The following is a 24,522-nucleotide window of genomic DNA, read 5'->3' on the forward strand; positions in this document are numbered from 1 at the left end:
GTCCAGGCCTCACTTTCTATTTCATTCTCTTTCCTATTACTCTCTGCCTCTCTGGAAGTCTTCCTGAAGGTCTCAAAGCCATTTCTCTTAGAGACGTCATTCAAAATCACCCGTGTGGTCTCACAGTGGACACTTGATCCCATCTCTTGAGGGGTCGCTGGTGTCCTCCAAGGAGAAGATCCACCCGCCTTGCCTGTCATCCCCAACGGGGAGCTGTGCTGTCTCCTTGCAAGGGGGGCCTCCCAGCCAACCCTGTCCTCCCGCCCCTCTGCCCTGGGTGCCCCCTGCTCCCTTCCCTTCCTGAGGCCGCTCTGTCTCCCCCAGCCTGGCTCCCCCGTCTGCCCTGCCCTGGTGACAGAGGGCGGCCACTCTGGTCACCCCCTCCCACACCTGAGCAAGTAGCATTGGACTCGTCTTCACTGTTCCCGCAGTCGTTGTCCCCGTCACAGAGCCAGCGGTTGGGGATGCAGCGGTTGTTCTCACACTTGAACCGGTCCGAGGGGCAGGTGTGCTGGTCTGGGGAGGGACGGGTGAGGGGTCAGCGGGAGGGGACCCGGCTCTCCGGCTGCAGCCCGAGGCTCGCGGTCCCGGGCGCGGCGGGCACTCACGGCAGAGGGCGGGGGCCTCGTCGCTGCCGTCCAGGCAGTCGTTGTCCCCGTCGCACTTCCAGCGCTCCTGGATGCAGCGGCTGTTGGAGCAGGCGAACTCGCCAGGCTGGCACTGCGGTGGGGGCACGTAGGACGGGTTCGCTGCGGGCAGCACCGGACGTGAGGGGGAACGTCAGACGCAGGTCCGGACAGGCGCTGAGCCCCCGTCCTCCGCTTGTTTCGTGATTTTAAAATAATATACACGGTAATTTCCCCCAGGGCATGGTTTTTCATGAACATGTGATCCGGATGGAAGCTGCAACTCTTTGTCAGGCCACAGGGTGACGCCTGCTTGGCTGCTTCCAGCTCTGCCACGTGGTCGCAGAGTAAGTCAGCTTCCAAGAGAATCTAGAACCCCTGGCCCTCTGTTCCCACTGAGCAGACCACCTTTGCCCCTTCCCTGCCATCTCCATGAACTCGGAAGTCATCTCAGGGACCCCCACCAGGCCCTGACCTGGTCCCTGGACTTTTTCCTTCATAAATGTGTCAATTCTACAGGCAGGAGTGAAAACAGAACCGCCAGCTCCCGTCCCCAGCACTCACGCCTCGCACCGCCCCCTGCCTTCAGCTGTCAGCAGTGAAGTCACTGTGTCCGCTGTCTGTGTTTTCACAGGCTGGGCTCTGGAAGCCCAGGAACGCCCATGTCAGTCTCTGGCCCTGGATCCCACAGCTCTGCTCACGCCTTTCTGACCCATCTCTTACCCTCTCTAATCCTGTGGGTTCCATGGACCACTGGGTCTGGAGACTGTATGTGACCCCCTTGTTCCTCACCTCTGCTTCCAGACCATTCTCCCTCTCTCCTCTCTCAAAAATCAGTGTTGACTTTCATGTTATAAAACTATATAAGCTCCTACCACCACGGGCCCCAGCATCCTTAGAGTTCATAGTCTCCTGGTTCATAGTCACTTTCTCTGAAATCGCTCCCTTTAATTCTTGGTGCTTTCAATGTCCATATGGACACTCTATGATTGCAGAGGCCTCTCAGCTCTGAAGCTCCTTTCCACCAATGCTCTTGCCCTGCACCTGGCCTCAGTCACTCACTCTTAGCTGTACATTATGGCCCACTGACCCATTTTCCTTTCTTAGGATTGTGTCCTAAGAAAACCGTCCTGAATCTGGGAAGGCATGAAGGTATAAGAAATAGCAGAGCAAGTGATTAATAACCAGACTCTGGGCCAGACTTCCTGGGTTCAAACCAACCCCTGCTCTCACTTGGGGCCTCAATTTCTTCATCCATAAATTGGGATAATAAAAATACCTTCCTGGAGCTTCCCTGGTGGTCCACTGGCTAAGAATCTGCATTGCAACGCAGGGGATGCGGGTTCGACCCCTGGTCAGGGAATTAGGATTTCACATGCTATTGAGTAACCCAGCCCCCGCACCATGAAGCCCATCGCCACAGCTAGAGAAAGCCTGATGCCACAACTACCGAAGCCCGCATGCTCTGGAGTCCGCTCACTGCCACTGCTGAGCCCGCGTGCTGCTACTAGAGTCTCCGCACTGCAACAAAACCTCTCGCAAGATGCAACTAAGATTCCACGTCCGCAACTAAAGCCCAACGCAGCCAAATAAATAAACACTAAAGAAAAAAATCTTCCTTACAAGAATATATTTTTTTAAATTTTTTAACAAAAATATTTTAAAGAGTAAGTCAGTTATTGCATGGGGAGTGCTTAGAACCATACCTAGGACATAGTTCGTGTTCAGTAAATGCTAGCCGTGATTATAACAAAAAGCTGGAAACAACCTAAACATCCCACAGTAGAGAAATGGCTGAGTAAATTATGGGACGTTTACGGGGTGAAATGCATTTTGGCCATTAGAAGTTCTGCTGATGTGCTCATGACACCCTGTCAAGTGACAAGAGGAGGAACCAGAACAGCGGATGCAGCACGATTCCGTTCAAGTAAAAAAGCAAACACAGAGAGAAGTCCGGAGCGTGCTCCCTGAACGATACAGTGTAAACTGTGGGTGCTGGAATTCGGGGTGATCTGCACTTCTTTGTATTTTTCTATAGCGTTTGCTTGTTTTTACAATGAACATGACCCACTTTTATCTAAAAATGGGGCTATTTAAAAGCATGCAATAGTAACACAGAAAATCTGTGGCATATATGAGCTAACAGGGGCAGAAAACATTTATATACACCACAATTTCCAGCCATGTGAAAACCCACCTAAGGGGAAAAGGATGGTGTTCACTTACCACAATGCTAACTAACAGCACAGTGGTGATCTGTTGGTGAGACTGGGCTTTTTTCTCCCTCTCCTCTAATTTCCAATATTTTGAACTATTGTATTACTTTAATAATGGAGAAATAAATGTAAAAGAAGTTAAGAATGCCTTTCCCTTTCCAGAGCTGTCCTGCTCGCCACTCAGTTTCCCTTAATCTTCATGCCCTCCCTAAACCCCCAGACCCTGGTCACCGTAAAACCCTCTAGCATCCAGAGCCTTCACTCATTCCATCCTTCAACCTTTTTTTTTTGGCTGCACCACGCAGCGTACGGGCTCTTAGTTCCCCAAGCAGGGATGGAACCCAGGCCCCTTGTACGGGAATCACAGAGTCTTAACCACTGGACCACCAGCAAAGTCCATCCCTCAACTTCTGTTGCGTCCCCCAGGGCCCTCTTTGCCTCCTTCATCTCCGATCCCCATCCCGACACTGTGGCCTCCTGCTGGGGTCTGCTCCCCCACCTCCCACCCCAGCTGGGCCCCGCGTACCCAGACACGTGACACCGTCTGCGTCCAACACCTGGTCCTCAGCGCAGGCACATTGACGGCTCCCGGGGGTGGCCAGGCACAGGCTGCTGCAGCCGCCGTTGTTCACCCGGCATTTGTTGGTGCCCACTGTGAAGCGGAGGAGGAGCCGGAGGGCAGGGTGGGTGGTGGCAGAGCCAGGAAGGCCAGAGCGGGCAGAGGAAAGGCCGGGGAGGAGGCGCGTTAACAGGAGACAGAAAGAGGGAATGCGGAGGGGTGGAAGATGCGGAGATGCAGGCATGGGGCGGGGGGGCGAAGGGGAACATGGAAGGTCAAATTGGGGTGGGGGCCTCTCTTCTCAAGAGCCTCAAAAGTCAGAGCCTAGGCTCCCTGGGAGTGCCTTCACCTCACCCACAGGAGCCTCGCCCACCACCCAGGTCCCACCCCGGTCCCAGTCCTGGTCCAGGCGTACCTTGCTGCTGCTGGGCATCATACATGCGGATCTCAAAGATAGGGGGCCGCTCGCTGCGCAGAAGGGTCACGATGGGGGCCGCGCCTCCCGTGCCCCGCTCCAGGCGGTAGACGCTGCCGCTCCGGTACTCAGTCCAGAAGAGGTAGTTGCCGTGGTGACAGAGGCCAAAGGCGTGGTTCAGCTCAGGACCCTCGTACACAATCTAGGAGTGGAGAGGGGGTTACCCAGCAGCTGAGAGACAAGTGGGGGGTGCCTCAGGGAGGCTTGGGGGTTCACGGCTTTGTACACTCATGTCCACAGCCTGGACGTCAGTGTATCTCCCGCATCAGCCCAGAAGCCCCCGAGGATGGGAGCTGGGCACACAGCGAAGTGCCCAGCCCTGAACCCAGCGGCCGCAGTGAGGGCTGGCGCACACGCCTCTCCTTTGCTGATTCGCATTCATTGATACCCCTCCAACATACACGCATGCGCGCACACACACGCAAACACACAGCAGTGAGCTGACAGCCAGAATCCATCCATTCGCTTCTTCACCCGCCGCACGTTTGCCAGAATCTAAGGCAGCATTCAGAAACGGAGAAGACGCGGTCCCTGCGCTGGAGTCTCAGGGAAGGCACTCAGGGTCACCAGGGTGGCAGAGGGCCTGCAGACAGCATCCCAGTGGACGGGGCCCCCGAGAGGCGCGCCAGGTGAGGGGGGGCTGGGCAGAGGCTGGAAGGTCTGCATGAGGGACAGCGCAGAGGGCAGCGCCTTGACGTGTGCCGGGCTCACGAGCTGTCTAATGACGCTGTCCCACTGCTGGGACGTGGGAAGCAGGGAGAAAGACGACCATGGCGATGGTCAGGACCACACTGCAGACGGCCTTAAATACCATGAGAGCTTGGGCCACATGCCTAGGCGTGCACGGAACTCACGAATGAGGCACGCACCACCCCATACGCCTAGGCATGCACGGAACTCACGAATGAGGCACGTACCACCCCAATGAACGCACACACGAACACACCATCTCTAGGTGTCTGGCACCCGTTCCCAGGCAGGCAGTGTAGGCACACACCAGCGTGTGCTGCGTGTACATGCACAAGCAGGCTGAGGCGCACACGATGTGTACGCTCAGGCGGTCAGGCCCGCAGGCCACGTGCAAGTCACAGAGAGACTCAGAAGAAGCAATCCTTAAACAACCCAAGACGCAGGATCACAGGCATACCGCGGGACACACAAGCTTACAGGCGGACACACGTGCAGGGCTCGGGCCTGGACACACACGGATGCCCGCACATTCAGACGCCCAGCCTCGGTCACACACGCACACACGTGGTCCAGAAACGCACACACGAACGGCTACCCGCAGCTGCAGGCCCGCCCACCTTCCGGTCTGTGCCATTGAGCAGGATGGTCTCGATGCGGTCGTAGAAGGCATCCACCCAGTACAGGCGCCCAGCTGGGATGTCCAGGCTCAGCCCGTTGGGCCAAAGTACTGTCTTGGAGGTGACGAAGATGTCTCGGTGTGAGCCGTCCATCCAGGCCCTCTCTAGCCGCCCTCGCCGACTGTCCTTGGGGTCCTCCTCCCAGTCAGTCCAGTACATCCACCTGTGGGCAGTTACTGGTCAGCATCACATGGGCCACCCCTGCCATCAGCATCCGCCTCTGTGACCCTAAGCCAGGCAGGCCCTCCCAGAGCCCCTCACAGGGCCCTCCTGCCCTGCTCATCCCCGGCCCACACATTTCATCCATCACTCACTCATTCCCCCATTCAGCAGGTAGGCGCTGAGTGCCTACTGAGTTGGGCACAGCTCTGGCTCTGGAGGTGAGACCAAGGCTGCCAAGGCCCCTCTCTCCTGGAGCCCACGTCCCACCCAGGACACGGACAAGAAAGAAGTCAGCCGGGAGGGTCACACACACTGGAGGGTGACAGAGGTCAAGAGGGACCCCAGGAAGGGGGACGGCCTGGGGACGGAGTGCAGCCAGTGAGGAAGGCCTCTCCCAGGAAGTAGCCTGTGAGCTGATGGGAATGCTGAGGAGCAGCCCCATGTGTAAATACTTGGGAGCCCCAGGCTGAGGAACTCCAAGGGCAATATGCCCCGAGGGAGGAAGGGCTGGATGCTGGTTTGAGGAACAGACAGCAGGCAGTGGGAACAGAACTTCCAGACGCAGGAAGTGCGGTGCGGAGGTCAAACGAGCTGCAGGCAGAGCTTGTGGGACCTCAGGGCTGACGAGGTCAGGGAGCCAGGGGAGGGCTCTGCCGGGAGCGACAGGACCAGATCATTTCCACGCATCACTCCCACCGCCCTGGAGATAAGGACACCTCTTCCTCTTTCAGTCAAACTTGCGCTGCCCTCCCCGTCCACTCTCTGTCTCAGCCCCCCGGTCCTGAGACCCACGGGACTCCGGCTCTGAGTCCCTGGCTCTCCCCGTCCTCTCCCCAAGGCCCGGAGAGGACTCACCCATTGAGCGGATCCACCACAATGGCCCTGGGGTGTGTCATTTTGCCCTCGATTAAGGTCTTGCGGGTCTGAGCAGCCTTCTCCAGCCTGGCCACGCTGATGGTCTTCTTGGGTCCATCATCCGTCCAATACAAATTATCCCCCATCCAGTCCACAGCCACGCCTTCCACATTGTGGATGCCTGCGATGGGGCGGGGGGCGGGGCAGAGGGGGAGTCTCAGAGGAGGCTCAAAACTGCCTCTGGTCCTTCTGATACCTGCACTGTGGAGCCCTTGGCTACTGCGGAGCGCAGGGAGCCTCCTGGCCCTAGACGGTGGTGAGGCTGGGCTGGGCTAGGAAGGCGGAGGAAGGAGACGGGAGGGTGGAGGGAGAGGGTGGGAGGTCACTTGTGCTGCGACATCTGTGTTGAGGCAGTCTCTCAAGACTGCACAGGCAGCAAGGAAACCTCCTCGGCGCACACGGGCTCACTCGGGAAAGCGCGTCAGGGCCTGAGGTGGGTGCAGAACTGGGACGACAGACACGTGACTCTGGGTCCGAGAGCAACACTACATGCCAGGCCGAAAAACCTGAGCTCAGAAAATAAGCAAGTTAGGGAGTGATGTCTCACTTAGCCCCGTGCTTCATCTCCAGCTTGAAGAGCAGTTCCCTGGGAGAGGGAACCCCAATCTTTCCCTGATGGGGTGCTCCCTGATGAGGAATTACTTGTGGTTTCCCCAGAGTCTTATGATTGCTGACCGCTGAGGTTCTGGGGAGCCTCAGGGCTGTAACCCTGAGCGGTGGTAACCAGCGTCAGTCAGACGGATTGGTCAGGAGGGCAGGTTTGGGAGTTCAGAACACCGGGAGGGATGGTCAGTGCTCGGGGGCTCAGAGCCTCCACGCAGACGGGTATTAGAAGACAATGCACTGTTGACTCGCTGGGGCAGCTCAGAGGGAAAACTGGATTCCATTCACAAACACGATTTTCTCAGGGCACGTAAGCCTGCAGCTCTCGGCGGCCGTGAAGTCCGGCTGCACGGACCGTGTGTGTGTGTACGCGTGTGCTTGCTCCGATTCGGTGCCTCAGGCAGCCTCCCTGGCTGTGCGCTGCGAGGAGCTCCAGGGCTCGGAGCCAACGGCAGAAAGACCCTGAGTTTTCCCAAAGGCTGGCAAGGACGCTGCCTTACCCATCCATCCTCCTGCCTCTTTTCGGCTCAGCCAAGAAGGGGGTCACCCAGGGGTCAATCTGTCTATCCCCTCATCTCCATGCCAACCAGCCCAGCCAGCCATTCATCAGGGGACTCTCCACGCTGGGAGGGAGGGCATGGGGAGACAGATGCCCAGGCCCCACGTGGCTTCCTGCTTCCCCAGGTGGGTGCCACCTCCCGGGAGTCCCGACTGTCCACCTCCCGCCCTGGGGCCCTTACCGTCCTTCAGGATGGTCTCCCGCTCCGTGCCATCGATCTTCTGGCGGCCAATGAGGTAGCTGGTGGTATCGGCAAAGTAGATGAAGCCAGTCTCAGCGTGGAAGTCCAGGGCCCGGGGGTTCATGAGGTTCTCGATGGGGATCATGTGCTCGTCGGGGACCTTGGCCCCCATGTCCATGCCCCGGATGATGCCAGGCCGGCCCTTGCCATACACAAGGAACAGCTCGTGTTCTGGCTCTGGGGCGGGCACAAGGAGAGGTGCACAGTCAGACACGCACACGTGCACACATGCCCACAACCACCACCCAGCCGACGCTCCGCCTGCAGTGAGCGGGTGGGGGCAGCACGGGGATCTGAATCCCACGGACGGACACAGGGCCTGAAAGGCCCAGCGAACAGCGCCCTGGGGGGTGGTTTCCTGTGGACTCCAGGGTGGGAAACGGAGCAAAAGTAGCAAGCAGCCTGTTTTCAGTAAGTGTCCACTGTTCAGTAGTGAAATCAGTGGCCCAAAGAGGTTGGAATCTGATCCCTTTTGACCACTTCCCTTGCTGCCATCCCAGCCTAAGCCGCATCACTTCTTGCCTACGCCGCAGAAATAGCCTCCCGCCACTTCCCTGCTGACCATCCTGCACCCGGCGGCCAGCACAATCGTTTTCACAAAAGTGAGTCAAATTTATAAAGCCACCCAGAGCTCCCCATCCCAGTTAGAACAATCCCGCCTCGGTCCTCATCTCCCTCATTCACGTGGCTCCCCCAGCCCATCGCCCATCGCCTCCACGTTGCTCCCCGGCACTCCGAGCTTTTACGCTGGCCTCTGAACCCTGGCACTGCAGATTCCCTCGGCCACAAATGCTCTTCCTCCAGGTACGTGACTCACTTGAGCCACTTGCTCACTTCACAGAGAGCTTGACTCTAATTTCAATTCCACAGAGACGCCTTCCCTGACGGCCGACTCAACGGGAGCCTTGGCTGTGATCATGAACGCTACGCTCTGCTCTATTTTCTTCCTGACACCGACTACCACCCGAAGTCACTTTTGTGTTTGCCCGCCTCCCCTGCCAGACTATAAGCTCCGCGAGGCCAGAGGCAGCATCGGTCTTGTTCACTGCTGAACCCTTGCTGCCAGGACAACGCCAGGGCGTGCTCACTAGATACCTGATGAACAAATGAAGGGCTGAAATGCGCCAGCTGACAGTGTTCTGAGTTGGAGCCTGAGTGGGACAGTGCGAGAAGCCCTGCTCTCAGACGGGAGTCCAAGTCCCGGCCTGCCCCTCACTAGCACTAACCTTTGGTTAAGTCCCTCCATCTCTCTGCATCTTAGAGGGGAGGAGCTGGGCTATGGGAGGCAGACCCCTCGTGTCTCATCCCCGCAGGCACCCAGGCCCTTCCGCAGCACTTACTCTTGCACGACTTCCCGTCGCTGCCCAGGCTGAAGCCGGAGCGGCAGCGGCAGGTCCGCGCCTTGTGGCTGTTGGCCAGCAGGCAGATGTCGGAGCAGCCGCCCGGCTTCCCGTACTGATCGTTCTCGCAGGCGTGGCTCCTCACTGGGGCAGGGGGAGAGCCGGTCAGGACCCCTCAAAGGCCCCGAGCCAGGCCCTGGGAAGGCTTCTCCCCAAGTCTGACCACACTCCCTCCTGCTGCCGTCTTTGGGCCTGCTGTCCCCTGCAGGGACTCGGCGGCCGCAGGACTGGGATTCCTCTACCCCGACACCACCCCGCCTTCAGACTCGGGTGGGGACTTGGGTGGTCAGCGGACAGAGCCACGCTGCCGCCCACAGACAGGTGCCTCTACTTGCGACTGGCCCGTGAACTGGGAGGGGCGATGGCCATCCCAAGCAGAATGAGCGCAAGGGGCCCCCGAGGTGGGATTCAGAGGCTGAGGGGCGGATGACACGAGAGAATCAGGGGTCCCGCCGGAGGGTGCCTGAAGCGGCTGCGGAGCCCCGCTCACCTCGGGGCTGACGGCGCTGGTGGTAGATGTGGAGGGCACCGCCCTTGTCCACACGTGTGACCACCTGATAGTCGGTGCTGTTGAAGCGGTTCACGCGGATCACGCTCGTCTTCTGCTGGGCGTTGGCGTTGTCTGAGTTGGTGGCGTAGAGATAATTCTCAAACACGGTCAGGCCGTAGAGGTGTTCGATCTGCAACAGGCAGGCAGGCAGGAACCGTCAACGCGAGCGGAAAAGAGACTCCTACCTCCGCCGCTGGAGAGCCCGTCAGCTTTGCAGCCAGACTCCGTGACTCGCATTCCTAACTCATCCCCCCATTATCCAACTCTGTGCTTTACTCCTGGACTATCTTCTCTGGACTATCCTTTCTTGAGATTTGCTTGTCAAATCTCACTCATCCTTCACAGGGCATCTCTTTGAAGGGCTTCTGGAATCTTCTAACCAGAGATGACGGTCTCTGCTTCCACACTCCATTTCTGGCTGTAATCTACTGTCTGGTGATCTGTAGATTTACTCTATCCCCTCGACTCAAACCCCTTGAGAGAAGAACCAGACCCCTCCCTCTCAGAAGCAGGCACATATCCGCTGATGGAGTGACTTTGCACTGACCTGGAGTTGGGTCCTACCCTCTGTCCACAGAGAACATTCTCAGCCCGCCTCTAGCTCCCAGTTTTTGGGAGGGTTGAGAGGACAGACTGGCCCCAAGCAAGCCTGATAACGGCCCCCACTACTTGCCTTATATGTCTAAGGTGACCTTCTGTCCTGTTTGTCCAAGACTGACTCTGGGGGACTTCAAGAGTCAACACTGGGACAGTTTTGGGCAAATTGGAATGGATGGTCACCCTAATTACCCCAGAAGAGAGATGCCATCTTTGGGCTGGAAGGGCTTCTAGACCAGGCTCAAATGGTATTTCCCAGTGGTGTAACCTCAAGCAAATCGCTTAACCCCTGTGAATCCTGACATTCTTCAGCTGCTAAAGGGGAACTGAGACACCTTGCCAGATCATTCTCCAGGAATTGCTGTAGGGGTCAAATGGGAAAAGGGAAGTAAAAGGTGCTCTCTGAAACGACTGTGGCCATCCCAGCGGAAGTCACGACCTGTCCTCTCCCCCCAGCGCTTGTGCCAAGCCCTCCCATCCTGTCCCCCGTCCCGGGAGGCCTAGAGAAGGGTTCCCAAGGCTGAGACCTCCTCCTCACCAGGATGCCCTGGATGATGGTCTGCCGGCCCTTGCCCTCATAGTCCACGACCTCAATGTAATCCAGGTAGGCATCAGCCCAGTAGACCAGGCGGCTGACGAGGTCCAGCGTGATGCCGTGAGGAAACACGATCTTGCTGTCGACCAGCTTGGTGCGGTTCTGCCCGTCCATGTCGCAGCGCTCCACTTTGGGGATCTGCCCGTAGTCAGTGAAGAATACCTTCCTGCGGGCAGACGGCCGGTTACAGCGGGCCTGACCCCGGTCGCCCTCCCTCCTCCCGGGGCCCCTGCCCGGCCCGCTCACCCCATGGCAGGGTCCAGCGCAATGCCCTTGGGGTTGTACAGCTCCAGGTCCAGGAGCGTGACACACGTGTCCCCGTTCCGGTTGCAGACAAAGATCCTGTCGTCAATGTCATCCACAAAGTAGAAGTTGCCGGTCAGCCAGTCGATGGCCATCTGCTCCACATCTGGAGAGCGGGAGTGAAAGGGCTATGGGGGATGTCCTCCCCCGACATGCCCGCCCCCTCTGGGGCGCCCTCCGTCACCACCCAGGCCACGGCTGTCTCTCCCCGCCGCGGTCCTACAGGAGCTACCGGCAGCGACGTGTTTTGCCTGGTGTTGTGGGCCACCCTTCACCAACCGCGTCTCTCCAAAGACGAGTCTCTGAGCATACTCCTTTAGAGCCCTGCTCCCCAGGCAGAGCTCAGGGTGGTACACATGGGCAGCAGGAAGTCACTGGCTGGCTGGCTGACTGACGGGTTTCCCAACTCTAGCCCCTGGTTGAACAGGCCCATCTTCCCGTACTTCCGAAAGGCAATGAGGACAGGTCCACGAGCTCACTCCAAAATTTTTAAAATTTGCTTTTTCTTGGAATAAGAGCACTCAGGCTAGGAAAACATCCCACATCTCTGCTTTTTATAAACTCTGTATGGTAAGTCGACTTATCTCACGCTGGCCAGGAGCACCAACTGGAAGCTATACGTGTTTCCTGACTTCTAAATGGGAAAGCCATCAGTAAATCCAATCTGAGAGAACAGAATGTTCAAATATAGGGCCCACAAGATGGAAAAGGGAAGGTCCACGGTGGCAAAAGGTTGGGACCAGTGACATGGGTCAGACTTCCTGTTCTCACTCCCATGGCCAACGCTTCTACTTCCCTATTGCTCAATGTCCTCTGTCCTAGGGAGGGTGGAAGGAGTGGGAAATAAGATACAGGGCTGGAGAACAGAGCACAGAGGAGGAAACCACCAAAGGACTCCGAAGGTAAACTGAGGCATGACTCATAAGGAGGGGGAGCTTCAGAAGGGTGGGAGTGTGGGAGGAGGGTGCAGGCTAGATGCCCACACTCAGGCTATGTCAAAAGGACCTCAGACTCAGGGGTGGGCCAGGACAGCAGGGAGTCTAGGAGGCAGGAAGTCTGGGGATGGGACCCCTGCTGTCCTCCTGGGTGGCGGGATTCCTTCTCTTCAGGACCCACTGGCTCCCATCCATCCACGGCCCCTCCAACTACTGCGATCAGAGGGGATGCCTCTAGCAAGCTAGGACATCTCCAAGACAGTGACTCCCTGGACCCCTGCCTTGCATTCTACTTCCACCAGTTTCCCCAACAGGCAAAGGAATCTTTAGATCATCTGCCTCTGGCTGAAACTTTTTTTTTACTGGAACCCCGCTAGCCACAATCAACCCAGTAGGGCCTCCAATCCTTGCACAGCTACAGGTATAACGACGAGGCTTTCTGCTAATCCTCCTCCTCCCCCACAGGGATGCAGGGGCTGTTTCTTAACAGAGGGTGGGGGCTGGGGGGCCGAGGGAGCAGGAACGTGGCTCCCAAGGCACTTGGCCAGGCCCTCACACTGACTCACGGTCACAGGACTTGAGCTGAGGGAGGAAGGGAAAGAGCCAATTTGAGACTCTCATCAAACTCGTTTCCTCTTCAGGTCCCCCCTGTTGCACCCCACCCCAAGACAACTGGAAGAAGAAGTCAGAGGCATGAGCTGTCACCCCGTGAGTGCTCAGGTGCCCCTAAACCCAGCCACTGTCTCCTCTGCGCCCCAGTACTGTCCCATCCTGACAAGGGCGGAGAGAAGGGGCTCGGGGGTACCAGGCCAGGGCAGGGGTCAGGCGAGCAAATGACCCCGCACTGTTTTCCTGGAGAAAGCAGAGGAAAATGAAGGCTGCTGGACTGCGTCCAGAGGAAACCAAGGTCCCAAGTCGGGGTGCGGGGGGAACGGCCACAGTCCCAGGCAGCCAGCCGTGTGGCTGAAAGGCAAACAGACTAAAAGGCAAACAGGGCTGTGTGCCCTTTACTTGGTGGGCACAGTGGGGGCCTCGGGGCTGCTGGCACGTAGACGGACCTCCTCATTCGAAGCTGTTTCCCCAGCAGCAGCTGGCGCAGCTGTGTTCTTCTCTCCAACTTGCTGAGGCTTCCCTGAGTCACTGCCCAGCTTCAAAGCTGGCAACACACTGCTGCTGCTTCCCCAAACGCCCTTCCCTCGTTAAGAGGGGAGGAGGAAGAGACCTGAAGGGATCTGATGCCCCCGTTTCGGACGGAGCTCCACATCCTCTCCTCCAGACCCAGGATGTGCTGACTTTCGAGCCTCCCTCCTGGCCTGGGTTCCTTGCCAGTTCCGGGAAGGAAGGCAGAAGGGATTGTCCTCGCCCTCTGATATTCACCCTTGGCTGGTCCCCCCTTCCACCTCCCGAAGGCCAGGCAAGGCCCCGCTCAGCAGGCCGGTGAGGACTTGGCAAGAACAGGGGTCCCCGGTCCGGCCTGGGCTCCCCTTTGGTATTTTTGCAGCTGGAGACTATTAGTTGCAAGCAAAAATCCTTTGTTATCCAACCCCCCTCCATCACATTATTTTCCTTTCTTCTCAAGTCCAGACTCCTCTGCCCAGCACACTACATACACTCACAAACAGGCACACACGTACACACACGCTTGGCCACTCTTCCCACTCCAAGCCTAAGAAGATGGGCTCAAATGGGCACCTTCCCTCCAAAGGCGGTGCTGGATCGTTGCCCCCGATCCTGGGGCATGGAGGGGACAAATGCAGTCCTGCGCTTTGGCCTAGAGGACCTCACATTCTGGTACCACACACCCAGAGAGCAGCTGTCCCCTCGAGGGCCATCCTTCTCAGGACTGATCTACCTCAGAGACCTTCCAGAAGGCCTCTGGCCAAAGACCCCAAATCCCGAAAACAGGAGAACCTCAGGTAAACCCTAGGGGAGGGATGCTGTGTGATGGTGGGAGGAGTCTGGGGCTGGTCTGAGAGCTGAGGGGCCAGGGATGCCAGAGTAGAGAAGGAGGCCAGTAAGCTGGGAGGGCAATGAGACAGAGGATAGACCACAGCCTGCTGGTGATGTCACAAAGGACTTTCAGTTCCAGGCCCCAGAATAGACCTGGGGTGTCTGTGCGAATGCTCAGCACTCGGCTCTCCCCACAACTCCAGCTTTTCTCAGCGTCTCCACCCCTCACATCACTCAAGAAGCATCTCCCTAAACAGTGACTGCTTTTCCAGAAACAACAGCACCCACCTCATTCCCACAAAGACCCTAGCTTCAGCCACAGGATTTAAGATACTCTTCCTAAAGTAATCCTGGGGAAGAAAGAGAGCCTCTATGCCTTGGGGGAAATATCCCCCAACACATCCACACACCCGGAGATTCCAACTAGAGTACAAGGTCCCTGGACAAGGAAGGAAAACCACATTTCCACCTTAACCACATCCCGAGGAACACACGGACTTCTTGGCCTTGTTCCGGGAAACTCTCCCATCACTCTGCTCCAGACACTGACAGCCCAGCCCAGGTTTGAATCCTGGTTCTGTCACCTTCCAGCTGTGGAACTATGGGCAAGTTATTTGATGTCTCTGAGTCTCAGTCTGCTGATCTGGAAAACGGGATGATGCCATGAATAGCCCTCAGCACGGGGCTTGGCACATGATAAGCGCTCTACTAATGGGAGCTGTTGTTCACACCATCCCCTGATCCTCCCTCCCCTCAACCCCATCCTTCCTGCCTTTTCCATCTGCACCTTCAGCCAGAGCCATGTGGCCTCCTGACTACAGGTGGGCAGTTTGGGGCTGACACCCACTATTTATTAAGGCAGTTCAGGCCACCAGGAGGAAGATCGTGCTGCAGGCCTCCACAAGCCCAGGAGCTCCTCTTATCACAGCCTGTTTACCTGATGACAAATATCACGCGGGCAGGGTGCTGTCTTTCCTTCTGTGCCCAGCGCCCGACACACATGTACTGATTCACTCAACAAATATTTGGTGAGTCTGAGTGCTCATGCTCTTGTCCCAGTGCTGGGACATCAGTTTTTCCCTTCCCTGCTTCTTCCAGAATCCTCCTTCTCTGGCCTGAGGATGCCCAAGAGAGACAACCTTCCTGCTTGTCAGACCTACTCTGGTGTCTCACCCAGGGGCTGGGGGAGATGCTCGGGGGTCCAGGGCCCTCGCAGGTAGGGAGGAGACCACTGGGCGGGCCTGGCAGAAGCTTTGCTAAATGGCATGCTTGCATGCTCCTGTTTCCTGCTGGGTCCTGACTTCAGCTCTTCTCATTCCACCAGCAGGTCCGGGGATCAGCCGTGTGGGGTCAGCTCTACCCCCCGGGTCCCCTCCCTGCCACGCATGTACTTCCTGCCCCACTGCCCTCCTCTGCCTGGCCCAGGCCCACACAGGCTCAGTCCTGGGTCCCGGGATGAGACGCTTGGCCCCTGCGGCTCCGATTCAAAGTCAGAACCAGGGTCTTCCCACTATTGAGAAATGCTTGCTGGGCTCTAAAACGCATCTCTCTTGCTTAAGTTACTTCCTTTGGCTTGAAAACAGGGAGGGGGTTGTTGGGAGCAGGCTGGGTGGAGAGGCAGCTTCAAGGAGACAGCGGGGGAGGAGAGCACTGGGCTGGAGCCGTGCCGGGAGACGCAGGGCCGGCCCGTCCTGGCCAGGAAGAGGAGCAAAGGGCCATTAAATGTGAGGAAACTGGGAAGGGGGACGGGAAGCAGAGGCACCAGGAGGTGGGGAGCTTGAGGCCAGTGAGTGGGCTGGCGAGAGCCCCTCGACATTCTGACACCCAGCAGGTGAGAAAGACCAAAGAAGCGGGTGGCTGGTTTTCCTCTGTCACTGAAGTGTTCTGCAGGCTGGGGTGGGGGCTGAGAGGGTCGGGGTAACCTGCCCCATGGGAGGAAGGGTCCCCTGCCAGCCAGGAGGTCAGCTCATCAGACTCAGAGGATCAATTCTCTCTCTCTGCCCCTCCTCTAGACAAATCACTGCCCTATTTCCTGTTGTGATTTTAAACACACACACACACACGCACACACACACGCACATGCGAGGGAGGGAAAAGTGAAGTTGGCCAGCTGGACTTAGGGACCCATTTCGCAACCTCACAGCCTGCAGCCTAGCAGGCCTTTTCCAGGCCTCCCGGCCAACCTCCTCTTTCCCTGTGCAGCAGGGGACCAGGGAGAAGCCTGAGGACCCCCGAGGGCACCTCTGGGGCATCCCCCCATACCCGGCTCCAGACGAAGTGACTGCAGCAAGTCTTATTTCCCTCAAGGCCTCTGTTGGCAACCCCAGAACCTCCCCCAACATGCACACACATCCTCCCAGGGCCCCCATCCTGAGGCCTTGTGCCCGTTCTTCCTACGGTGGAAATATCCTGATAGCTCAGGTCAGAGGAGCAAAGCCGAGCTCGGGCCGGGCTGCGGTGGGTGGGGCAGTGGGTACCCTTGACCTTTAGCCCTGCCCAGGGGCGGCCCTGCAGGGGGCTGGACGGGACCCGAGGTTCCTTCAGAGGGTGGTCAGAGGGGAGGTGGGAGGGCGGGCAGGCCAGGACTGCTGGCCTCTCGGGGCCTCGGTTCCTGTCATTCCCAAAATGCTCGGCGTGTTTACGCACAGCTTGCTCTACCATGAATCTACCGTTTCTTTACAGCCACTCACTTTTCTCATCTTGCTGCATCCTAAACAATCTATGCAACCAGAGGTCTGACTTGCCAGTTGTAGGAGTTTCCTAACAGGTATTAAATAAAAACATAACTATTAACATAACAATAAAAAAACACGTGTCCACATACACCCTAACCACGAAGGCATTCCCACTTAGGGGAAGTGTTAGCCACTCAGTCGTGTCCAACTCCTTGAGACCCTCTGGACTGTAGCCCGCCAGGCTCCTCTGTCCATGGAATTCTCCAGGCAAGGATACTGGAGTGGGTTGCCATTTCCTTCTCCAGGCCCACTGAGGGAAAGGCAGTCGTAAACCCTGAGTCGGGACGGGGGGCCCAGTGTCTTCCCTGAGGGTCTCCTGGCTCTGCCCATCACATTGTCCAGTCTTGGGATCAGAGCCCTCAGAAACTTGACCATCCTGCCACGCAAGGCCAAGGGGAGGATGGGCCCTGGGGTTACCTTAAAGAGAGGAACATTGAGTCCCTAAGATGCACCTCCCACCGAGGCTAACGAAAGACAGGCTGGGGGAGGACGAGCTGGCAGCCCAGACTGTCGGGGCAGGAAAGCACTCACACGCGCACACACACCTGTCAGGACGAGTGAGGACATGGGCAGTGGTCTCTTCCCACTCGAGTGGAAGCGGATGGAAGGGACTGGGCTCAGACAGGAAACAGCGGGACCTCGATCCTCAGCCTGTTCCAGAGCCTCGCATGAAGCCATGCTGACCACCGCGGGCCCGGGTGGGGCCTTGCAAGGGCTCAGGACGCCGGGCAGGTCCGGCTCTCACACACGCCCCAGGACCCATGTGAAACAAGCTCACTTCCGGGCCTCCTTCCTTCTTTCTATTCTATTTCTGTTTCCAGAGCTTTCTCCAGGGCAGGCTCCCCCTTCTTCCCACCCCAGCGGGAGGCTCCTCTCAGGCCCTGGACTCTGGGCTGCAGCACCTCTCCCCAGTCAGGCTCCTCCCTCCCACATGGGGCTCAGCCCAGGGGCCCCAAGAATGGCATGAGTGCAAAGAGGGCCCCCCCGAGGGCCGAAAGAAAGCAGGAGAAAGCAGCAGCCTTCTCCCTCCGGCCCCTGGGGGGCTAATTACAGGCCAGGAGCCCCCTGCACAGGTGAGAGCCTGGGGCCGGACGCTTGCTCTCGCTGGCACTTGGGCAGGCCCTCAGCCTCTCCTGGGAAGGGGGATGCGCCGGGGGTGGGGGAGGGTGCTGGGGAGAGACACTTCCGACATCCTCAGCTCTGGGCCCATAATTAGTTTGTGGGATGAGAGCAAAACAACCATCCTCAGGGTGACAGCCAGACAGTCAGGCGGCATGGGCGGGGGCAGGGCTGAAGGAAGGGACAGAGGCCGGGGCAAGAGGAGCCCATTCATTCACGCCGGCAGCATTTCTTCCCAGAGCCTTCTGGTCTCTCCTGGCCTCCCGGACTCTGCCCCAGAGGGGCCCAACGAATCTAGCAGACTCTGAAGGCAGCGCTCTGTTTGCCAAGGGAGGGGTACCCGCCTGAGGTTATTTCCTGCTTCTCCTGGGCAGGAAGGCAGGAGAGGGGCCAGGTCGGAGCCAAAACAGAGAAGCTTCCCATCAGGGCACCCCCACCAGGTCACCTACCCATCAGCCCATCTCCTGCCCTGAGGCAGGGCCAGGGAGGGAAGGGCTGGAGCTGTTTGCCCGGACAGGCCTGATGGGTGGGGCCGCTGCCAGGGGCCAGGGAGAGGGCAGCCGTCTCGTGGGGTCTTGCCCTAAGCCTACCCCACCTACCATGGGGTTCCTGAGCTGCCTGCCCCTCAGGAGCTCTGCCAGCCAGGTGTTGGCTGAGCCTCCAGTCCAGCACTCCAAGGATGACAGGTCTATCACAGGCGGGCTTTGGTCGCCAACAGCCCAAGGACCCCGCCCTGGGATGCTGTGGAGGGGCAGCGGCTGAGCTGTGGACCATATGATGAGGTCGCGGGGGAGGGAGGCTCTCGGAGGAACTCCTGTTCCCACCAGAACTCAGCCCTTGGGTCCTCCTGGATTTCTGTGCAGATCTCCACGTGGGGACCCAGGGAAGAAACTTCAAAATCTTCTGGACAGGCCCCAGTTCACCATCCTAAATCTCCTGCATGGCCTCTAGTGACTTCTGGCTTTCATTTCAATTTATCTGATTTTGCCAGACAAGCTCAAGCCCATTATGCAGGTGAGGAAACCAAAGCTTGAGACAGGGAGTTCTGGTTTACTCAAGGTCACAGATCAAGTTACCCTCTCTCCCGGGCGTCAGATCAACCACAGGCCAGACCTCCCCTCAGCCCCGTGGCGCATTTCCTGAAGATGTGATGACACAGAGGTTTTGTTCATTCGTGTAGCAGCAGCATCTGAGATGAGCAGAAGTGCTCCAGGCGGCGGACCTCTGCCCTGGCCCTGGCCCTGGCCACACCCCATCTTCCACCTCTGAGGCATCAGCGTACAGCCTGGGGTGGGAGCTCGAAGGGGAACATCCAGGATATCTGAGAGCATTCCCGGTGGGGTCATTCCTGCCCCAGAGCCTGCCCCCCAGAAACAGTCTCAGGACCCCCACAGCCACGCTGCGGCAGGGAGTCAGTTCTGGCGACGCCCTCAAGGGAAACGACAGACGCGGAGATGGACCCGGCCTGGCCCCGGCTCCTCTGCCCTCAGCCACAACTTAGCAAGGCTCCTCTGCCTCCAGGCCCCTTCTTTCCCTTGCTGTGGCTCCCGCCATGTGGGAAAATCCCTCTGTGGACTAACCGACACTCTTCTCTCTGAAAAGGGACAGTCCCTGGTCTCTGGAAGTTGACCAGACATTGTCCTCTCGGGCACTTCTCCTAGGAGGCCCTTCTCTGCCCTGGGCCAGAAACGCAGGAGCCATCAGCTCAGAGAGAGGACAGGAAGCACGGACACAGCTCTGCCCTGGCCCCAAACAAGGGTCACCACGTTCAACTCGCTGCCTCGGCCTCAGTCAGGGGCTTTCGTCTAGGCTCCTGGACCAGTCAAGGGTCATCCCGTCCATCCACTCCCCCGGCCCAGCTTGTCCCAGACAGGCTTGGCCTCGCCCATCTCCCCCACCCTCGCCGGCTCCCCGCGCGGGAGCAGGTGACTCACGGTGCAGGCTGAGGGAGATGTTGATGGTGTACTCATCCACGAAGCCCTTAAGGCCGGGCATGCGGGCGCACTTGAGCTGCGTCTGGGCAGCGCTGTCGCCGACATGCACCCAGCACACCGTCTCGTTGGCGTAGCTGAAGTCCATGGCTGTGGTCTGCCGTGTGCTAGTGGGCGTGATGGTGGAGACCTGGGCCCCACTCAGGTACGTAGCCAGGATGTTCTGCGAGTTGGCAATCAGCAGCACCGGGGGCCGGTCAACCGGCTCTGGAGACACAGGAGAGAAGGGTCAGGGCGCCGCTCCGGCCTCTCCCCACCAGGGAACCACACCGAGGGCGCCTGGCCGTACGGTCGCAGCTCAGCCCACCCACCGTTCTTGGCCTTGCAGGAGCGGTTGTCCGGCTGCAGCAGGTACCCTTCCACGCAGCCGCACGTGAAGGAGCCGTCCGTGTTGGTGCACAGCTGGCTACAGGTGCCATACACCGAGCACTCGTCGAAGTCTGCCGGGAAGAGGCGGGAGCGTGGTCATTCCCAGCATGCCGAGGGGCGGGGAAGGGAGAGACCTCAGACAACACCAGGGGTGTGCCCATCCCTACGGCTACTTCGGAGAACAGTCTGACAGAATCTACCGCAACAGGAAACGTGGAATGTCACCACCTAGCAAGCCCAGGCTTGGGATCCACTCTAGAAACATATCTACACACGTGCTTATCATCCATTCACTCAGAAAAGATTTCCCGAGTACCTGCAATGTGCCTAGGCTTGGGGGACACATCAGGAAAAAAAAAAAAAAGATTCAAACTGCTGCCCTTTTAAACCTTAAATTCTGGGACTTCCCTGCTGGTCCAGTGGTTAAGAATCTGCTTTGCAATGCAGGGGACGTGGGTTCAATCCCTGGTCGGGGAACTAAGATCCCCCAAGCCATGGGGGCAACTAAGTTTGTGCCCCACAACTGAGACCTAATGCAGCCAAATAAATGAATAAATAAATATTCTTTAAAGAACATAAATTCTGATGATAAATGAAATGTTGCTATTATAATAATAAATAAAATAAAAAGGTAAATGACATGTTAGGGGAAGTTAGTGCAATGGGAAGTAGCTGGTGCTATGAAAAATACTAAGCAGAGATAGGGGACAGAGAATGCAGGCAGTGGGGATGGGATTTAGGGCTATAAGGAGGGCCTCACTGAGAAGGTTACATTTGTGCCAAGATGGAAAGGAGGTACATTTAAAACAGAAAAGTTTGCATTGTTTGTAACAGAGAGAAACTGGGAACATCTTACTCATCCAAAGGGAGATGGCCAAGTGAACTGTGGTAATAGTCATACATCACTGCGGTTTCTAAAACAATGGGGTAGATCTCTACACATTAACATGGAAAAATCTCTAGAACATACTGGGTGAAGAAACTGAAAAAAAAAATATGTACAGTATGTGCATGCATGCTAAGTCGCTTCAGTCACGTCTGACTCTTTGCCCCCCCGTGGACTGTAGCCTGCCAGGCTCCTCTGTCCACGGGATTCTCCAGGCAAGAAAACGAGTGGGTCGCCATGCCCTTCTCTAGGGGATCTTCCTGACCCAGAGATCAAACCCACGTCTCTTAATGTCTCCAGCACTGGCAGGCGGGTTCTTTACTACCAGGCCACCTGAGAAGCCATATACAGTATGATGTATATGCAAACAAGGTCACATGCGCCTAAACAGTACTTTCAATTAGATTCTCCATGAACACATGTATACCTGGATAGAGAAAGGCCTGGACAGAGAAGGGGCAAACTGCCAGCAAGAGCTGATTTCCAGAGAGATGGGGAAGGGACCGTAACTAAAGAGGATATGTTAAAGGGGAGTTTGGTTTTGTCTGTAATGCTTTAAAACTTTTTTAACAAGAAAACTCACATATGACCTATATATATATATATATATATATATATATGTATGACATGGGGGAATCTCAGGTCCCCTACCAGGGGTCAAACCCGTGCCCCCTGCATTGGAAGTGCATCTTGACCACTGGACCACCAGGGAAGTCCTTGGCCTATATAATTTTTAAGATGAGTTTTGAATAGTCTGGCGGAAGCAAGCAGTTAGGGCCCACAGTCCCGATCTGAGGCTGTAGGGCGTGTTGCAGACCCGCTCCCTGTCTTGCACTTTTCAAGCTCTCTCCCCCCAGCCTGGCGCACCGCCCACCCACCGCCCCCAGCACGACTGAACCCCAGGGGGGCGTGCGTCCCACTTGCCCTTGCAGGTCTTGCCGTCCGCCTGTAGCTGGAAGCTGCTGTTGCAGTAGCAGGTGGGCCCGTCGAGGGTGGGGACACAGTGGTGCTGGCAGCCCAGATGGGAACACGGTCCCCGTTGCTCTGCGGGGGATGGGGGCAGGAGACACATGCTCAGGCCCCCAGATCTGGCGATCACACCCAGACAGCACCCTTCCCTCAACCCTTCAGTAACCACGTCCCAGGCCTGCAGGGTCAGAGACGAAGTGGCTTAGGAAGCATCAAGTATATTTTGTAAGTGAGGAAATTGAGACCGATGAGGGTATAAGACAGGTCCAAGGTCGCATCACCAACTGGCTCAGAACCTGCATCTTCCTGTTCTGGCGGCCCCGACCCTCTCTGTTCCTAGTTTGCTGGTCAACAGCACGTGAGGACTGATTCTCAGCCCCTTCACATGCTTCCTGCCTGCCATGCCCGAGGACTGCAATTTTGGCTTTGGGGCTGACGGGGAAGCGCTGGCAGGGAATCGAGTCTTGCCACGCAGGACCCCAGGCCTGGTCTGGAAGCATGCCTGCAACCCAGCCCTGGTGTCCGAGAGGGCCCAGAGAGAAGGCCCAAGGTCCAGGTAGAGGAGAGGAGGAAGAGACGCAAGCCTGCTCCCCCGGGATCTTTCTCTAATCTTCCTCCTGCCTCTGACCCACTTCCACAGGGGAGACAGAAGGGAATGAAGCAGGAGGGGGAAGAGGTGGGGGAGCAGCTACCCCCCCCCAGATCAGCGACCCAATTAATGGCCTTGCGTGGGGCCAGGCGGCCTGGCCACAAAGACCCCTTTGTCCAGCTGCCTCACACCCCTGCTCCCCCCCTCCCACCTAGGAGAGAGCGCTGCCCGAGATGCTAAGACGTTAAGAGGCGCTAAGCCTGCCAGGAGGAGCAGAGATGGGGAGCCAGGCCCTGGTGAGCCCGTCTCCTCCCCACCTCTGTCCCAGAGCCCGAAGGTGCTTCCGCAGTCCAGCCTTGCCCCCAAAGAGGGGAAGTAGTGTTTGTTTCTGGAAAATCTTGAAAAGAGGTTCTCTTCTGGATAGGGGGTGGGAGGATGATCAGGTCCAGCTTCTGAAGTATCAGAGAAGGAAGCTCAAGCCCTAGGTTTCTTACATTCCTGGTTGTTTGTGATGCTGACCGGGTATGCAAAAGCAGGCAAACTTGAACACATACTGTCCGATAAGATGGGACGTGCGTGGTAATTGAAGTCAGCCCCCTAGGCCCACATTCTACATCCCATTCCAGGAGCTCCTGACAAAAACATGCAGACTCAACCAAAGGAAAAGGATAAAAATCTTCCACAAACTCCCTGCCCTCAGTGAACAGGATCCAGATGTGTCTCTTCGCACAGGCAGATGTTTTCTGACACGCGTTACAGACACAGGAAAGGGTCTCCACCCCCGGGGGCTTGCCCAGGGCCTCACAAAGCCAGCTTCCTGTTCCAGGCCCAGATCTTGAGGGCAGTAGAGGTTCCTATTCCCTGAGGTGCAGGCCTGAGCTTCCCCCCGCTCCAACCCCATCCCCGGGAATCTCTCCCATCCTCACGAGAGATCCAGACTCCCCCTAGGACAGGAGGGTCTCTAGCAGAAAAACTGCAGAGCTGGTGGGCCTGAGATGCAGGTGAGAAGGAAGTCTGACCTACTGTCCTAAACTTCCCTCCTTAGTTGGGGGGGCGGGAGGGGGAAGCAGCTTCTAAGAGCCTCAAAGACCTGTCCTTCCCGGGGGATGACTTCGGGGGCCCTAGCAGGGGAGGCAGGCAGCAAAGCTCCAGACCTCCCCCGTCGCCCCGCGTTTCAGTGACAGCATCTGCTTGTCTCTGCTCATACCCAGGTTCCACATAAGAAATCGTGTGAAGAAACCACCCCACTGTTTACAAAAATAAAAAAGTAGGAAAATGCGGATCTAGTAGAAAGCTCCCGTTTCACAGGTGGGACGCTGGGAGCTGGAGAGGGGTAGCGACATGTGTGAGCACACACAGCCGGAGAAGTGCCCGGGGCACAGGGCCTCGTCCCCTCTGCAGCACAAGGGCAGTGTGCAGACGGCGCTCAGACGGCAGGCCTCCAGACCCATCGGGTGCCTGGCGGAGAACGCACGGCATCCCCCTGGGAGAGCAGAGGCGAGCAGCCCTTACCTCGGCAGTGGGGCCCCTCGTCCGAGCCGTCCGCGCAGTCCTGGACCCCGTTGCAGAGGCGGGACATGAGGATACACAGCTCGGTGCCAAGGCAGTTGTGCTCGTTCGGCTGACATCGCTGGGCCTTACTCTGCGGACCTGGGGGCAGACGGAAAGCTCGGTGTGGGCATGCTGGCTACAGAGGCTGGCTGGCCAGCGACTCACTCGGGGGGAGGCTGGGGAACTGAGACTGGGGTTTCAGGCACCTGCAATGTTCAGATCTCAGGAGGCCTAGGGCCTGTTAGACTCTTCAACCTCGG

At 57.6% G+C, this 24,522-nt stretch overlaps 1 protein-coding gene across 2 annotated transcripts in view; it reads right to left on the reverse strand.

Moving 5' to 3' along the window:
* The window catches only part of LRP1 (LDL receptor related protein 1), an 80,099-nt gene that overhangs the window by 44,022 nt on the left and 11,555 nt on the right, over nucleotides 1-24,522 (reverse strand). For both annotated transcript variants that reach the window (XM_043889532.1, XM_043889524.1), the window contains exons 3-17: nucleotides 24,224-24,361; nucleotides 22,078-22,197; nucleotides 20,210-20,338; nucleotides 19,842-20,105; nucleotides 11,112-11,274; nucleotides 10,809-11,031; nucleotides 9,614-9,803; nucleotides 9,064-9,207; nucleotides 7,664-7,900; nucleotides 6,261-6,441; nucleotides 5,184-5,406; nucleotides 3,817-4,018; nucleotides 3,369-3,494; nucleotides 609-749; nucleotides 391-516 (exon numbers count right to left, since the gene is read on the reverse strand). In XM_043889532.1, coding sequence (XP_043745467.1) covers nucleotides 391-516; nucleotides 609-749; nucleotides 3,369-3,494; nucleotides 3,817-4,018; nucleotides 5,184-5,406; nucleotides 6,261-6,441; nucleotides 7,664-7,900; nucleotides 9,064-9,207; nucleotides 9,614-9,803; nucleotides 10,809-11,031; nucleotides 11,112-11,274; nucleotides 19,842-20,105; nucleotides 20,210-20,338; nucleotides 22,078-22,197; nucleotides 24,224-24,361 — 2,607 coding nt within the window. The remainder of the gene's footprint in view (nucleotides 1-390; nucleotides 517-608; nucleotides 750-3,368; nucleotides 3,495-3,816; nucleotides 4,019-5,183; nucleotides 5,407-6,260; nucleotides 6,442-7,663; nucleotides 7,901-9,063; nucleotides 9,208-9,613; nucleotides 9,804-10,808; nucleotides 11,032-11,111; nucleotides 11,275-19,841; nucleotides 20,106-20,209; nucleotides 20,339-22,077; nucleotides 22,198-24,223; nucleotides 24,362-24,522) is intronic.

The sequence above is a fragment of the Cervus elaphus genome, chromosome 3, assembly GCF_910594005.1.
Source record: "Cervus elaphus chromosome 3, mCerEla1.1, whole genome shotgun sequence".
Classification (NCBI taxonomy): Eukaryota; Metazoa; Chordata; class Mammalia; order Artiodactyla; family Cervidae; genus Cervus; species Cervus elaphus.